Source organism: Rosa rugosa, chromosome 5 (genome assembly GCF_958449725.1).
Source record: "Rosa rugosa chromosome 5, drRosRugo1.1, whole genome shotgun sequence".
Classification (NCBI taxonomy): domain Eukaryota; kingdom Viridiplantae; phylum Streptophyta; class Magnoliopsida; order Rosales; family Rosaceae; genus Rosa; species Rosa rugosa.
Genome location: NC_084824.1, coordinates 32,988,495 through 33,006,110, shown reverse-complemented (window position 1 = coordinate 33,006,110; position 17,616 = coordinate 32,988,495). Strand labels below are relative to the sequence as shown.

The window sequence follows — 17,616 nt, the reverse complement described above, 5'->3', positions numbered from 1 at the left end:
GGATTCTCCTGCTGAGCTATTTTACAAGCTCTGATACCAGTGAATTGCGGATCTAACCAATGCTCAGGTAGTCAAGAGGTTTTTGTTCCTCTTCAAGTACATATAAAAGATTATCAATATCTTCTTCTAATTTATAGATCCTGGTTTGGAGTCTATAAATAATATCCCAGTAGTTGGGAGTTTCTCTGTTAAGTCTTTCTCTATAGTCTTTCAACTTTTTCAACTTTTCTCTTTCTGTTTTCAATTCTTTGCTAGTGCTTTTGCAAATAGCATTTAATTCAAGTCTATCAACGATCGATATTATGAATAGTAAAACTTAACTGCTTACCTTTGAGCATTGAGGATGAATAGACTGCAATCATATTATAACAAACAAATTCAAAATATGGGCCCACTATGTTTCCCTAGTAATAAGTGTAAAAGGAGTAAACCTGCGGTAGATTTGGGAGGTGAAGCAAAGGAAGAGATAAAGAGAGGCAAAAAGGTGTCTTATGTGTAGGGTTTTAATTGGCTATGGGCAGCCCTTGCTGACCAGGGCTGGTTAGCGAAGTTTTTTCCTTCTGAAATTCCAAAAACGGCGAAGAACTACATCAACCAACAGTGATTTCTCGCTCTTTCTCCTTCATGCATCGCTCATGTCCAGGTTTGATCTTCCGCTTGGGCTTTCGTTTCTCTTTCTATTCTAGGGTTTGATGGTTGATTTTTGGATATTTTCATCTCTAATTGATTGATCCATGTTTTTGCGATTTCTAATTTGAATTCTGGGCTTGTGTTTCTTTCATTTGAATTGTGGTTTTCTGCGATTTCTTCAACTTGGTTAGCTGACTCATTTTGGGTTTGGCTCTCTGCGTCAATTCCATGTCTGTGTTTGTAGATCTGTTTATTCATATTTTTTTTGCTTGTGTTGGATTGAATTTCTTCCTCAAGTATCTGTTATACACATTTGTGATACACTGCATCACATAGTTATTCAATTTTTTTTAGAAGAAAATAATAGGTAGTAGGACTCTCTCATGAAAGAGTCGAAGAGGTTTCAACTAAAACTGGGGTAGTTCTAAAAAAGGGAGGTTTGAATGCTGGGAAATTGGTCACTAACATAGCAGATAGCGAGAGAGGGAGATAGAGAGAGGAATGAATGAGTAGACTTCATGATTCAAATCCGAAAGGGTTAGAAATGATGGTGATAATAAACTGGTTATCATAAAATAATGAAGCACAATAAAAGGTAAAAAAAAAAAAGGGTTCCAAATGAGAGAGAAGGATCTGGTTTGGGCTAGGAGAGTTTTTTATTCTTCCTCCTATGTATCAAAGAAAGTGTGTGCATATATATAATAGAGTAGAGTAGAGGTAACAGGGTTTGTTCAGAATCCAAAATACAAAATATACTTGTATTACAATTTGGCTGGAGTTTGGACCAGGCGGAGGATTCCATCTCATCTCATTTCTTTCCTGAGTGTAAGTTTGGACCGGGATAACAGATATTTGATCAGACTGTAAGCTTTGAGTCAAATAGTTTCTGCTTTCTACCTCCTTTTAGACCATAAATTAAGCACAGTATCTTGGTGGCTGGTGTTTGAATGCATTATTGCATCAGATTTCTTGTGCCACTTCTCAGAATCTCAGTTTATATTGGTACCACATATCTGTTCTTTAATCAGGATTGGATTATATCTGCTGAATATGAAAACAAATTTTTGAGTTGAGTGATTTTATGTCTGTGTAGAATTCGTTGCAGTTAATATAAACCACCAACTGATGCTCAAATTTTTCTCTTTTTGAAGGTCCCTGTGGTAACTACATAGTCTGGTTTGCAGTATTGACACGCTAAAAGTAAGCGCGCAATTTAACCCTGCAAAAAAAAAGAAACTAAAACTAAAAAAAGAATTAATAAAACTAAAAAGTATTATATTTACAAAATTATATACAAAAGAAACAAGTAATCAAAAATGGGGGATTTAGAATTAAAATAAATAAAATGTAAAAACATGATGCGCTCAAAATGAGTGTCAATTTAAACCCTGCATCGAATTGTAGTATGAGTAAGTAGGGTATCGTTCTAAATCGGGGATTGAGGTATACTTCCTGTCAAAAACGTTAAACAAATTAGTATTATTCACAAAGTATAAAACAAAATATATTTACAGAATTACAAGATAGGGGATTTCGAAAGTTGTATCTAAATCTAACTACTAAATATTATACAAGTGTTCAAACAAATCTGAATCAAAGTAGAAGTAGATGAATGGAGGAAGTAGAGATATAATTAACAACCACTAACACATTAAGCAGATTATCAAACATAATTTTCGAATCAAACATGTCATAGAAAGAAATCAATCAAGAACCAACCATGAACGCATGCATAAGTTCTTATTACTTCCCTTAATTAGATTAACTAGATGAACACACCATAATTAACTCTATTAATCATGCAAAGCTAGTGAGTGATCAATTCCCCAACAAAACACAATTAACGCATTAAGAACATGTGAAAGTTTGATTGATTTAAACAAAGACAACAAGTTAGAACGCTAATCTTATCATGCAAAGCTCATTGTTGATTTACCTAAGGAATTATAGATTTCCACTTAGCAATTAAGACCTAGAATGCTAGCATATCTTAATTTGGATGCAATTACATGGTTATAATTCTAAGTTGCGCACCAAAGAACATAAATACATAAAAGGTGGGATTGAAGCACAAAATCAACAAACAATCATGCAATATTTGAAATGGAAAATTATAATCTGAAAAACCTAAAACAAAACATGCTTCATGGCTATTGGAAATCAATCTTTAACATCGAAACTTTAATCTAACAAGAATTCGAAACATATCCAAAATAACAAAACAAAAATCTGTTTTGAATTACAAGAAAAGAATACCGAAATTAAACTAGAAAATGACATGGTTACACTTTTGAAGATCTCAAGAACGCAAGAAAGCTTCAAATGTGGTGGAGGATGATGATGACTACGGCAAGGAGATGTTGATGGAGCTTGATCACGGCTTCTTGACTTGAAGAAAGGATGACGAAATTTGAGAGAGAAAAGGGGAGGATTGCGTCTTCGATTGAGGGTTTGATGATTTTTTTTTAGTTGTGGAAGGGATGAACGTGTATGGAGGGAGAGAGATGGCTGAATGGAGTGAAGGAATATCGTGAAAAACGTCCAAAATAGGTGTGTGTATATATAGAGAAGCTCTAGACGTCAAACCCTAGCTCTCCGTCTTCAATTTTGATTCCCCTTCCTTCTTTGTGTTGATGTCGACTTCCTTTTGAATTTTTTCATTGGTCCACATCATCATGGATGAAATATATCCTCAAAATCAGATCAAATATGGAGTAGAAACCTTCCCAAACTCGTCTCAAAAGATATTCACATCCGAAACTCTCTTTATTTGCACAAAATCGATTTCGGGGCAGATTGACCTCCGTGTACTAAATCGGCCATAACCTCTTCTAAAAATTGATATTGACAAACCGTAAAAAGTTCTGGAAACTAGACATCCGTAGCTTTCCAAACATATATAGATCGCAATTTTCTGAGTTCTGAGCTGTCCTCAGGGCTCTGTCGAAGTTGACTGATCTGCACAGGCAGATTCCTAAAAACTCTCCATTTTTGGGATTTCTGAAATCTTTTTGAATCTTCATTATTTTTCACGGCAAAACTGTAACGTCCCGTATCTTAATTTACCCGTTTACTAGTCATTTGGACGGTAAATGACAACTATTTTCACTTTTACTGTCGTTTCGATACTTTTAGTGGCCCTAAAAGTTGATTTTTTGTTCGGGTCAAAATTTGAGAAAATATTCTTCATAAAAGTTGTAGAGGACGTTAAACCGAGCCCGTGCATAAGTGGTACGTAAAAATCGGAGTTCGTATGCAAAAGTTATAAGCGAAAATGTGAAGTTACTGTTCAAGGTAGATTAGTATAAATTTGAAAAGTTACTGTGGCAGGGTAACTTTTCTTTCTTCTCTCTCCTTCCCCCGTGCTCGCTCTGTCTCTCTTCTGCAACTCCCTCTCTCTCTCTCTCTTCTGCAACTCTCTCTTCCTCCACCTCTAGGCCACCACATGGCGAGCTACGAGCATCGATAGACTCGTCTCCTCCTCCTTAACACGCATGTGGGAGTTGTTTACGGCGATTTGGCCGGAAATGTGGAGATCGAAGCCAACACTTTTACTGTAGCAATTTGGTCAACGCCGATTTCCGGCCACCTCCGATCATAAACCCAGGTCCATTAGAAGCGCCTTGAGCCACTCTTCATGCTCGCCAAGTTTCATAACCCAGATCGAAGCATGGAGGAAGAAAGCATAATTAGAAGATTTTACCGTTCACTCGGGTTTAACCTTCTCCTTAATTGTTGAGATATTTCTACTCATTTTCTGACTTTGTCACAATTGAGGAAATTAATGTGTGTGTTGAGGAGGTGCTACTACCAAAGTTTGGCAGCCATTGGAGTTGGTGGCAGTGGCGGCGGTAGCGGCGGCTAGGGTAGCTTTTTAATTTCAATTTCTGGCTAGTTGAATTCTATAATTATCATAGAGCTTATATATGAAGTTTAGTGAGGATTGGTGGAGTTTTGGATCGGTTATAAATTTCTAAAGATTTGGTTTCGGTTAATGTTAATCGTGAATCCGATTGTCGGATTTCCTCCATAATTGTTATATAGTCTGAAATCGACGAGTGGGCAGTGTTGGTGAAGTTTGGTTGGATGTGGAAGAGGATTGGAGAAGTTGAGGTTATGGGTTTTGAGATTTAATTATTGATTATCGTAAAATTATTTTCCGTCCGGTAATTATTTATGTACGAATAATTATGTACAGGACGAGGTACCGACTCATCGCTCGATGAAGGAACTCGTATACGTGATCGTCGGAATAGTACTGTGAGTGGACTTTTGTTTTAAATAATGATGCATGCAATTATTTTCAAATTATTGATTTATTTAATTATCGTTTTAATTATCGAGCATGATATTTTGTCTTGGATTATAATTTGACATTGATTTTTCATGAGTTTCGGATATGAACTTATTATGCTCGGATTTGGATTTATGAGTTGTTTTTGAGAATATGAATTGATTTTTCAGAAATTGATTATAATTATTATTTGAAATTCTGATATTGTGATTTTCAATGAATTCTTTTCCGAGGTGATTTCCGGAATTCCATATTTATTTTCATTCGTCGATTTGAGATTTCTGAAAGATTTTCGAAATGGGATTTCGATGGAATTATTTCTTGTTTATTTATCGACTTTCAGTTTTGGCATTGGGAATGCCTCGATGATGATTTTGGAATTGGTTTTGTTTCGAATTATGGAGATACTCTTGGCGTGTGGGACACGTCGTTGGAAATTCATTTGCGAGAGTTGGGGAAGCCTTATGTATTTATGGATTTATGGTTTTCGGATTTTCTTTTGCCATACTTTGGGTGACTATTATCATTGCTAGCATTGATCTTCCGCCTTTGTGGCGAGGTGATGGGATCACCGAAACCCGTCCGCTTTTGTGGCGCTGGTTACTATCTTTGTGACAGTAATGCTGAAGCCCAGTATCCTAATCGCTACACATAGTGGCGTGTGGGTATATAACGGGAGTATATGGGAGTACTTTAGCCTGGGAGGCTATCACCCGAGCCCGAGTGGCTTATTCGTATGGCTATCATCTTCCCCTACTCATTATATTATTGCTGGGCTAGCGGGGTCTAGTCCGATTCCCTTAACCAGCGGGGCTGGTCTTATTTTCATGAGTATCAGAGTTCTTTCCTCTTTGCTTGGTTGTGGCTAGCGGGGCTAGTCTGTTTTCTTGAGCTGAACTAAAATTGTTGTGTTTCTTTAAATTGTTGCATGCATCGGGTTTTTAAAGAGATAAATGTGGGAAAGTATAAAATCCTTTTTCTTTTCGATTATTTATTTTTGTCCACTCACGCTAACGTTTTCATATACTTTTCCCCTGGGCCCTTCGGTTTCAAATGCCCAGTTTGCAGGCGTAATTAGTGAGGTCGGGCGTACATGGAATTGAGGCATAGTCAACAGCATGGCTTCCGCGTTTTCCTTGTTTACTCATTTTTTTATTAGAATTGCTCTGACTACCTGTGAGAATAATGTTATTTGAGTTGCGTTTTGTGTTATGTGAATTGATCGATGTTGTGATTTGGGGAGCAGGGTGGCTCCAGGAGAATAAGGATGGATTGCTTAGAAGTGTAAATGTTTTTCTACAGGTTTTGGGTAGTCCATTTTTAGGGGAAGTTCTGCCAAATTTTTGGTAGAATTTCTTCTAAAGTGGGCCCCCCGCAGGGCCACTTCCGATTTCGGGGTGAAATCTGGGGCGGGTCCTGTCAAAAACCAACTAGAATTGTTTTAGGATTCTTCCAAGACGTCAAGAAGGGTCTAGAAACTCATGTGCAAGTCACATGCTTCAATCTTTGGGCCAGTCTTCTCAATTGGACAATTTCAAAGCCCATTCTTCAATTGCCGAAATTTCTTGTGCATTCTAGAACATTCTTGAACTATCTTGAGTAATCTTGAAGCCACAGGATCTCCTAGCACCACTAGGACTCCTAGTGTCATCAGGTTTCCTAGTCCAACTGGGACTCTGTCATTTCTCATTTTCGAACACCATTAGCTCACTCCTAGTTGCATTAGGATTCCTACTTCAACTGGGATTCCTTTTCCTGGTAGGATTAGGAATGCTTCATTTCTCCATTTCTTCTCATTTCTGCGCCTCATTTCCTCCTTGCCTTCATTTCCATCATTTCTAGCTCTTCTTAGCTCATTTCTTGCGTTTGAAGCTCAAATGTACCTAAAAACACAAAACTAAGTTAGAAATGATATTGTTAAGAGAATAACTAAGCAAAATGTAGAGACAAATGCACTAAAAACATAGAAAATATTACTCCAATCAAAACACATATACAAGGGTGGAACGCAAGGAACAAAGATCAAAACCACAATCATATGCATGAAATCCAATTACAAATCCTATAGTTGATTATTTATGTCATGAGAAAGAAGTTGACCATGTGAAACGTTAGAAAGCAAACGATTTCCCATATTTTACTTTCCTTCAATATTTAATATAAGTGAAAGCACCTAAATTAAACCTATTGAACATGCAATTATAGTCTAGAAAGCTAGCTAATCAAGAACACATTCAACGCATGAAGAACAAAGAAATGATGTCAACCAAAGTGCACAACCTAGTATGAAAAAGTTCATCTATTTGCAATCCTCCTTAATTGATTTCGACTTTTGTCCAAAGCCTATACTACTTATGAAATACGTTCACAAAACTATTAGGTGAATTGTTTACCTAAATCTAGCTCCAATTACATGCATATATCCTAAGTTGGCCACCAAAGAACACAAACATATAAAAGTTTTCTATAATCCAAAATCAATCAAGTAATCTCACATAAGCAACTTAGAAATCAACATATAAAAATCACAACATTATTTCAAAACATATAAACGGGTTTTAAACTTTGCCCTTAACATCATGTTAACTAGAATTCATAACTCTACGAATCAAACAAAGGAAAACAAAAGAAAGTATGAAATACACCGTGAAAGATGGATGACAAAGCCTTGAGACGAAGAACTTGAAGATCCTTGAAAGCAAGCAATCTTCTAGGGACGACACAAGGGTGGATGGCGGCTAGAATCTTGATGTATTGCATGGCTTCTTCTCCTCCTTGGTTGAAACGCAGAGCTTTTGAAGACAAGCGAATGGAGAGAATTTTTTTGTGTTTAGAATTATGGGAGAAGTGGTTCGTGGTGTGGTGGTGTGTGCTTTGGCTTCAAGAATTGCTGCTATTTATAGTGGAATCCTGCTCTTGTGATGCAATCATGGCCAATAATCTAGAGGTGATTTCTCCTCCAAATTTCCTTGATTTTCTCATGATAGAGTCTTGAATTTTCTGATCTCTTTTCCCCTTAATGACTCATGGTATGTTCCTTGAATAGTGACCAGATACATCCCTTATTCATCTCCTTTGAATTGCACTAATTTCTTGCAAGATTTGTGCTCACAACAAATGATAGGAGCATTTTAATGCGATGTTTTAATAGTTATTTCCCCATATTTTGCTTAGTTATTTCTTTTACTTAATCATTTTTAATTTAGTTTCTATTTTCTAGGTACATCGAATAAATGGAGAAGAAATGAGCTTAAAGGCAGAAGGGATGCAGAAATGAGCTGAAATGAAGAAATGGAGTTTTCCTGGTCCGACTATGAATCCCAGTCAATGCAGGAATCCTGATGAGGCTAGGAAACCTGAAGGCATTAGGAGACCACATGGCTTGAAGATGACGTGGGAGATATTATGGGAGATTAAATCTGATTTTTGCCATGGGAAATCATGAAGATAACGTGAAAAATCAAGGAGAATATCAAGGGAGAGTTTCAAGGGATTGTGCAACAAGAAAAAGCTCAAAACAAGTCCAGATTCGTTCCTTAATTCCCTCAAGATATGTTGGCTGAAATTAGAGAATAAAATCTGCAATTTTAATGTGGAAATCAAGAGAAAATCAAGGGGAGGACATTAAGGATAAAGCCATGGAGAGATTTAAGGGAGAAAAGGTCCAAAACAAGTCCAGATTCATTCCTAATTTCACTCAAGAGCAATTTGGCCGAAAATTGTGAATAAAATCAGATTAAATCTTGGAAAAATCAGCAACAATATATTAGGGATTGATTTTGGAGCTTTTTGATTGGTTGGATGACATAGCAGAGCTGACGTGGCATTATCTGATTGGTTAATGCTGTGTGGATCAATCTTGAAGACTTGGAGACTTAGTTGCCATCCTCCTATAAATAGGAGCATTCTCTACACCAAAAAACCACAACACAACAACACCACTTCTCCCATTCTTTTCTACACACCAAAAATTCTCTCCATTCTCTAGTCTTCAGAAGCTCTGCGTCTCAACCAAGGAGGAGGAGAAGTCATGCAATACATTAAGATCCTAACCACCATCCATCCTTGTGTCGTCCCTAGAAGATTGCTTGCTTTCAAGGATCTTCAAGTTCTTCGTCTCAAGGCTTGTCATTCATCTTTCACGGTGTATTTCATACTTTCTTTTGTTTTCCTTTGTTTGATTTGTAGAGTTATGAATTCTAGTTAACATGACGTTAAGGGCAAAGTTTAAAGCCCGTTTATATGTTTTGAAATAAATTTGTGATTTCTTTATGTTGATTTATATGTTGCTTATGTGAGATTGCTTGATTAATTTTGGATTATAGAAAACTTTTATATGTATGTGTTTTTTGGTGGCCAACTTAGGATATATGCATGTAATTGGAGCTAGATTTAAGTAGCGAAGGCTTTGGACAAAAGTCGAAATCAGTTAAGGAGTATTGCAAATAGATGAACTTTTTCATATTAGGTTGTGCACTTTGATTGACATCATTTCTTTGTTGTTCTTCATGCATTGAATGTGTTCTTGAGTAGCTAGCTTTCTAGACTATGATTGCATGTTCAATAGGTTTAATTTAGGTGCTTTCACTTAGATTAAATATTGAAGGAAAGTAAAAAATGAGAAATCGGTTGCTTATTAACGTTTCACATGGTCAACTTATTTCTCATGACATAGAAAATCAACTATAGAAATTGTAATTGGATTTCATTCATATGATTGTGGTTTTGATCTTTGGTCCTTGCGTTCCACCTTTGTATATATGTTTTTACGTTTTCTTTATTTTATTTATTTTAACTTTTAATTTTATAATTCTAAATCCCCATTTTCGATTACTTGTTTCTTTTGTATATAATTTTGTAAATATAATACTTTTTACTTTTATTAATTCTTTATTTATTTTTTCAATTACATGTGTACCCTCAATCCCCGGCTAGAACGATCCCTACTTATTCTATACTAACAACTACATGCAGGGTTAAATTGCGCGCTTACTTTTAGCGTATCAACAAACTCTTATAATCAAGAAAAATCAGAAATTAATTGGAGTCTATAATCAATAAAAAATAAGATAATTAGGAATAAATATTGACTATGAACACTCCCCTTTTATCTCCACGAAATAAGAAGAATTTATGTGAATGAAAACTCCTTGATTTCCTCCTTATTTTTGTGCTTCATCTTATCCTTCATGTTTTTCATCACTCAAGAGTTCTCAATGGGATGGACTCCTAATTTCCCTCTTTAAAACAAGAAAATCAGAAATAGGAAAGTTCAAATGAAGAAAGTTCCCTAAAACAAAATAGGAAATATTTCCTAAAATGAAAGAGGAAAGTTTCTAAAATGACTTATCCTTCATTTACGCTCATTTCTGCTCTTTTTCACCTCTTTTCTCCGATGTACCTAGAAAATATAAACTAAATTAAAAATGATTAAGTAAAGGAAATAACTAAGCAAAATATGGGGAGTTAAATATTAAAATGTCGCATTAAAATGCTCCTATCAAGTATAAGGATATTAAAGTTGGTCAAGGCCCCTGCCCACCTATCGGTTTTCAGGTGTGTAATAATTTTGTCATTTAGAACTAGTTTTTATTTTCAATATGAAAATGATATGTTATAGTTTTGTCTCTGGCCCCATTGTATTTACTCTTTCACTGTCATTGTTTTTACTCTTTCACTGTCAGCCATTTCATAGTTAAGGTTTAGTTTAACTATACTTGTCTTTGGTTGCTCAATATCAACAGAAAAGACTCCTATTATCATTGCACATGATCCTGGTGTTTTCAATCATAATTATTGATCATAAAATTAATAGACAAACTTTGGAAGAGGCATCCATTTTGTTGTTGACATGTTGTCTTTGATTATCAATTTAAATATAGAGAGCATCTTGGTCATATCAGTTAGTGCTCTTTCAGACATATTCAATCCATCTCAAGTACTATCTTAACCGAAGGTTTAAAATAGATGACATGCACTGCCGGATCCAAACACCAGTATGCTTTGCTTTTCCAATTGCTCCTGCTTTAGTCTCTTGTAAGGCAATTCATGTAACATCTTATCTTAGTCTGCTTGATGTCTCTTGCTTTCTCACCAACTAATTCCTTTGCCTTATTAAGCATTTTCCGACATTTTAACATACCGAAAAGGCACATGCAATTGCTTAGCCCTTTAATCCGCATGTTCACTAGGTTTGCATTTTGTATTTTTTGGTTTTCTCAACCTAGAAAGGCAGAATACGCAAGTCATTATCATTCTTTTATTTTCAAATAAACAAATTCCTACCACCCCCAAATGAAGTTTTTTCCTGTTACCCTTCTGCCTAGTGTTTGTTCATACACATATTTATATATAAATATGTACAGGCTCTTATAAACGAAGATAATTACACTAGAATAAGTTAGGACCTCCGGTTTATTATAAACGAAGTTTGTATTGTATGCTGCTGTGTTGAGTAGCTAAGAGACTTATCTTTATTTTTATACATGTGTTGCTTTCTTTAATTATTACCTTGAAAATCCATGGTACATGCTTACCTTTGCATTAGAAATATGTCTGGTTTTTTGTCCTTTATATTTATACATGTCTTGCTTTCTTTAATTATTACTTTGAAAATTCATGGTACTAGAATGCTAAATATTTTCTTATCTTGTGGGTTTATCACATAGGAATTAGGGACGGATCTTTGTCGTAAGCGTGCGAGAGAAGAAGATGAGGAGGAGGAGGAGGTGGTGGTGGAGGAAGAAGAAAGGATACCACCTAAAGGAATGGTCTGGAAATCATCCCCAAAATTATAAAGAACTTTTCAATCTTCGGCATTCGAAAGCTAGAAATGTCATTGAACGTGCATTCAGGGTGTTGAAAAAAAGGTGGAGCATATTAAGAACAGCTTCCCTTTTTGACATTAAAACACAAGTAAGAATCATGAATGCTTGTTGTGTGTTACACAACTTCATTCGGATTGAGAAGCACAATGATCCATTGTTGGAAGCTGAAGACTTACATCTTTTACATTTGGTTGATCGTGAGTTGTCAATGAGGCCAATAGAAATCAATAAAGAGGAGATTAGAACTGTTGAAGCCACGCCACTAATGAATGGACAATATTTCGTGATCAATTGGCGATGGATATGTTTGCTAACTATCAAAGGCATCGAGCTCAACAAGTGCAGCAAGAACAAGGAGACCTTGCAAATGTTCCATAACTTCGAAGTTTTGTTGTGACTTTTTAAATTTCTAGAATTTTTTTATGATTTTATTTTATTTTAATGGAAGTGTTGGAATTAATTGGTGAAGCACAAATTTTTCTTGTTTTACATCTATTTGGTTAAAAAAAATTGCAATTAACTAGAAATAGCAAAATATTAAAAAAGACTAATCTTGTCAAAAAATAAATATGATTACAAAATCCCATAATTAAATACCTTCACTCAAAAAAATTACCCAAACAAGTCATTTAAATAATAAATGGTCCCTTCATTTTAAGATCCCATCACCTTGAAATCCCTTCACCCTATAATCCCATTACCTCCAAATCCCCTACCCAAACAGTACCTTAGGTGAGCAGGCCTTCAAATAATCAACCTAGCATTACCAAAGTAAACGAAGCCCATTAACCCCCAAACACAGAACGCGCCCCACACGCGGAGAAAAGGAAAAAAAGGAAACTTAAGCGAGCCCTCTCCCGACCGAACGCCGCCTGCGCTCCTGCCGCTGCGTTCCGGTCTGGGAAGGGATGGTGGATTTGCCCTGCGGCGTGGTCCCATGGCGGTGCTGCGGTCCTGGTTTTGGTGTGAGGGTGTTTGAGCTCGGTAGGGGCAGATCGATCGAGATCTGCTCGGGTTTCTAAGTGCTATGGTGGAGGCCTGGATCAGAGATGGAGGATAGCGGCTGCATCTCGGACGGGGAAGAGCGCTCTGGATCTCTTGTTCTCAGATTATGGGTGAGACCGGACATGGAGCAGCGGCGGAGGCTTCAGGCGTCACGACCGGTTCTCCGTGCTTGGCGGTGGCTGGGTCTCCAATCTCGTGGCAGAGATGAGCCCATAGTGGGTCTGCGTCTTTCTGAGATCTGGGTTCTGACATCGGCCAGGCTTTGGGACGGTCGGCTTTGTGGGGTGGCGGTGTTGTGGCGTTGGGATGCGTTGCGGCGGCAGTCCAGTGCAAGGCAACAGGACGGTGGAGCTCGCTGGCAGCTTGCTAGGTGGACGGCGACGCTAGTTGTTTGGGGTGAGAGGTGGTTGGGCCGGACCTTTGTGTCTGGGTCATGCCACTGGTTGGACCGGGCCTTTATGTCAAGGCCATGCTGCTTGGGCGTTTCTTTGTTTTTATTTGTTGTTGTTGTCTTCAGCGTTTTAGTTACTTGCAGTGTTTCTGTTTTTGCTTTGTCGGAAATAAGCTCCAACCGTGTTCTGGTTGGAGCCAGTGGCCTGTGTGCCAATCTTTGCACCTTGTGTGCCAGTTTTGCTCTAGGTAGGCGGCGAGTTCCTTGCACTTGCAAATGGTCGCTGCCTCCTAGTAGCAGAGTGAAACTAAGTGTCACTGGAAGTTGTTTCCAGTGGCATCATGATAGGAGAGCTGTGCGTATGGTTGTTATGCTTTGCTGTAATCGGGTTGCAGATCAAGTTATCTTTCCGTTGTGTCACCGCTGCGTTAAAGTAGTTAAAGCAAATAGAGTCGCCAGTAGAGCGCTATTTGCTAGTTGGTGCTTTGTTGAGTACAAGCGTTTAGTAGAGACTCAAGATAGTATTTTAGGTTGTTCTCTAGCTACTTATTGTAATCAGGGGTTTAGGCTCAATGTCCCCCCCTGTATTCGACAGTTACTTTATTTAAGGTTATCAAGGCTTAAGGGCTGCCGCACCGACTTTTTTCTCAAAAAAAAAAGTAAACGAAGCCCTATTTTTTACCAAACAAACATTACGAATGATCAACTGTGAAAATTACAGTTTCGTCCTTTATTACCACAGCACCTCCTGCCTCCTCAAAAGACACTAGAACCATCTCAGAAACGCAAATCAGAGAGAGAGAGAGAGAGAGAGAGAGAGAGAGAGCATAAATGGCGAACGAAAAGTCGGTGATGGCGGTGATCAGAGCGGCGAGGCCAACCTTCCGCAACAACAACGACAAGGTTGCTTTTGCAGTTCACGCCTCTTTCGTAGCCTCCGGGTACGAGCTCATCGCCACCGGGCCTCCTGCTTTTTCCGATTCTGCCCTCCTCTCCTCCTCCTCCTCAACCGATGAAGTAGGAATCGATGGATGGAACGAGCTTGACGAGGAGTACGCTTTCGTCTACGCCAACGCCGAAAACAAGAACAAGTTACTGGTCAAATGCCTTGTGATGAACGAGAAATTGTTCGTGGATGCTTTGGCTTCTCACTCTCTCCATCTCGAAATCAAGTAGGCTCCTCTCTCTCTCTCTTTCTCTCTTTGTGACTTTTGCATTCAGTTGTTACAATTTTGCAGTGTGGGTGACTATGTTGGAGGAGAGAGTGGCAGCAATTACTCTTCACAGTTCAAAAATTTGGAGACACTGGTCAACACTCTGGACGCTCAGCTTTTGTCTAAATTGGATTCCAGTTCCTCAACTAGTAACATTGCCCCCGTAAGGTAAACTTGGGTTTCAGTTCGTTCTGATACCAAGTTGTGTAAGGCTACTAACAGTCTGTCTTCTTTTATGTGGGTGCAACTTTGCAGTTCAGAAACAAGAGAGAGATCAACAACTGAGCCTCCTACTCGACCTTCGGATCCTCCTCTTCCTTCCAGGTCTCTCTCTCTCTCAAACATACACGTACAAATTTGTTATTGCAGTCCTGATTGTTTCTCTTATGATTCAATTATAAATGCAACCCCCCTTTTGCCTCCCCGATAAATGCATTGCATTGTAACAAGTGGCAGTTTTTATATATCTTCATGATAGTTCGATTTCAGTTCTGAGATGCTTCCTGCATTTTGTTGTATTCAAGTTTTGAAGCCATTTATGTGTGTGTGTGTGAAGTCCATGTTTGCGAAGATCCTAACTCTATTCAGTGTGTCAATGCTTTCCTTGAAAATATTGTCCTATACTCTCTTGGTTATAAGATTAAGGAATTATTCTTAGTTTCCCATGTATTTTACCTCCTCAGTTGATTGTCTTGATTCTAGCAGGACTTTGTTCTCTTGCACTTTTGATATTAATTCAGTCTTGATGGTCAGCAATTGGCTTCTTCCTTTAACCTTGTTAGATGAGCGTAAATGGTCAGTAATTTGCATGTTGACATTGCGTTCACATGATAGACCTTTCCTTTCTTTTAATGGAAGTCCATTTCTCTTCCCAAAATTGCACTACCACATAGGTGCACCTTTGTGAGATCCACCATCATTTGCTTCTATGTGGTCTGGTGTTTGTACCCCCTCATGGTACCTACCTTGCAAGTTGCTGGATTTTCCTGCCTCCTAAAGATTATAGGATTCAGCATGAGGCCCCAATTTCGAGTGTGCATCCGTGAAGGGGGGGTTTTAATGTATCAACAAGATACAAAATATTGCACTGATATTTTTGGTATTTTGGTAACAAACAACAAAGTAGGCATTTAATGTGTATCATTTCTGCTCAACTATCCCTACCACAATAAATTATATTTCTGCTCAAAGTGTTGCTTTGTACCTTTGCAGAATTGTCTATCCTTCTGTTAATCCTATAGGTGATAGTGATCGTTTCCCTGGGCTTGGTGCTGGAATGTATCCTGCTAGGTACTTTGCTTATACATGTCTTTTTGTTCTTCCTCGCTAGTTAATCCCATTTTACTGTTCCAGTTTGACACTTTTTATGTATCAGAGGTGATTTTGGTGGTGGAGGCATGCTTCTAGGTTTGTGAGATCGTCTTCTTTCTTTCTTTGTTTCTTTTTTCCCTATGCTGGAAAAAATTACATGCCATTTTTATCTGACTCGGTTCATTCATGTGAAAACAGGACCAAATGATCCTCGGTGGTTTGGTGGCATTAGAGAACCTGGGTTTCCTGGAGGACAACCGTGAGTTGTTTTAGACTGATTCTCTACCTCTTCCCTCTCACAAACCCCATACACACACAGAGACAACAGAAACACATGCATGTGCTATATACTATGTAATACTGTTCTAATTTTTTATTATTTTATTTTGGAACAGGGGTGTTCCTCCTGGTGCTCGTTTTGACCCCTATGGGCCACCTGGTGTTCCTGGTTTTGAGCCCAATAGGTTTGCAAGGTATGTGTTTATTTATTTACTAATCAATAATAGTTTCCTAAATTGATTACGAGGCACTGAACATATTGTGCCATGGGCTCTATTGGCTATGAGGAAAGTCCTCCAGCTGGCTTATATTACTTATTATGTGATATGATTCACAGCTATCACTATGTTTTCAATGGTATATGATAGATTCCTGTGGTGTAGAAGAAAGTTAGATACTCTGTTATGATTAACTCTGCTGGAAGTTTTCAATGAGGTCAATTAAGTCCGGATTTTACCCTTCTTTTTTCACTCAATTTTCCTCATATGTAAAACTGATGGAATTAAATTGGTTATAAAATTGCCTGGTTCCAGCTGAGAGAGCTGCCAGAATTTTAATCGGAAACCAATTTTATTTCTATCTTCGAATATGCCAAAAAAAATGTAGTTTCTCAGGTGTTAGCACTTACCAGTAGTGTTCCTTTGGTTTTTGTTTGTGGAATTTTCTTATTTAAAATCATTTTGGACAACCAATCTCTCACAATATGTGGTTATGTGACCAGCCCGTGAAGGGTTGGTTGGAGCTGAGAGAATTCTGATTGTACGCAACACATTTTCTTGCTTTTGACTATTCTAGGTTTTTTAGCCTGTACTTATCTGTCACTGAGATATTATCTGCTGGTTCACAATCGGTTTGTACTTAGCCTGTACTTACATTCTAGAAGTATGTGTATCATTATCTGTGGCATTTTGGATTTGACAAATTAATGAAATAATAGGCCCACGGTTTTTTATTGAGTTTTTGACCAAGCATATGACCTTGTGTTTGTATTTGTTACAGGAATCCACGGAGACCGGGGGGTGGCACTCATCCAGACTTGGAACATTTTGGGAGTGGTTCTGATTTCATTTAGATGTGGTTAAAAAAGAATGATGTTGTGTTAAAATACTTCTTCCGCTTTAGAAAAAAAAAAAATTCTTATATACTGGCTGGATGTTTAATAGCTTAACATGCACTTTTGTCGATCTTAGATCTCAAAATGACCATAGTGAACATATGATAAGCGTGTATGAAATTAGGGCAGCTTCATAGCTTGGTTCAATTAGTGGGGTGATGATTTGGCAATTAATAGTCACCAAGTGTGGTGGCTGCCTCTCAATTTGGCTGCATAATATATGTTGATACTGATGATCTTATTTCTTAAACGTAATGATTTTATCGTGTGTCACACACTCCTTTTGACTTTTTCTCCATGATCGTATTAGGGTCTCTCTCTCTGTTTTTTTTTTCCTTTCTTTTCTCTACATACGATGAGTGAGGATAAAAAAGTGGCATGGAGGATAAACCGTGGAAGCACAGCCACGGAACAGGCGGCGGAACCACCGGAACCGGCCGGAAAACCCCTGAACCGGCCGACAGAAAAACCGGACCGGCCCCTGCCCTGTGCCTGCCTTGTGCCTGCTCCTGTCGAGAAGCTGTCGAGAGCTGCCGACAGCCCCTGCCTTC

General features: G+C 38.0%; 1 protein-coding gene and 1 long non-coding RNA gene across 3 annotated transcripts; both read left to right on the top strand.

Annotated features, from left to right (window-relative positions):
- Positions 1–561: 561 nt before the first annotated feature.
- Positions 562–12,177, top strand: LOC133709530 (uncharacterized). Of its 2 annotated transcripts, XR_009846315.1 has the most exons (5): positions 562–643; positions 1,782–4,890; positions 5,986–7,871; positions 8,145–10,480; positions 11,593–12,177. It is a non-coding gene; the product is annotated as an uncharacterized LOC133709530 (long non-coding RNA). The 2 variants fall into 2 exon arrangements; XR_009846314.1 differs by having other exon boundaries at positions 1,782–7,871.
- A 1,745-nt stretch (positions 12,178–13,922) lies between these two features.
- Positions 13,923–17,361, top strand: LOC133712417 (probable proteasome inhibitor). Its single transcript, XM_062138520.1, has 8 exons — positions 13,923–14,319; positions 14,386–14,529; positions 14,617–14,685; positions 15,574–15,651; positions 15,737–15,768; positions 15,871–15,931; positions 16,068–16,145; positions 16,951–17,361. The coding sequence occupies exons 1-8, from the start codon at positions 13,979–13,981 to the stop codon at positions 17,021–17,023; spliced, it is 876 nt and encodes a 291-aa protein (XP_061994504.1). The 5' UTR covers positions 13,923–13,978; the 3' UTR covers positions 17,024–17,361.
- Positions 17,362–17,616: the final 255 nt, after the last annotated feature.

Coding starts and splice junctions, on each gene's coding strand:
- LOC133712417 (XM_062138520.1), top strand. CDS start 13,979: ATGGCGAACGAAAAGTCGGTGATGGCGGTGATCAGAGCGGCGAGGCCA. Junction 14,320..14,385: donor TCTCTCCATCTCGAAATCAA/GTAGGCTCCTCT, acceptor ACAATTTTGCAG/TGTGGGTGACTATGTTGGAG. Junction 14,686..15,573: donor GATCCTCCTCTTCCTTCCAG/GTCTCTCTCTCT, acceptor GTACCTTTGCAG/AATTGTCTATCCTTCTGTTA.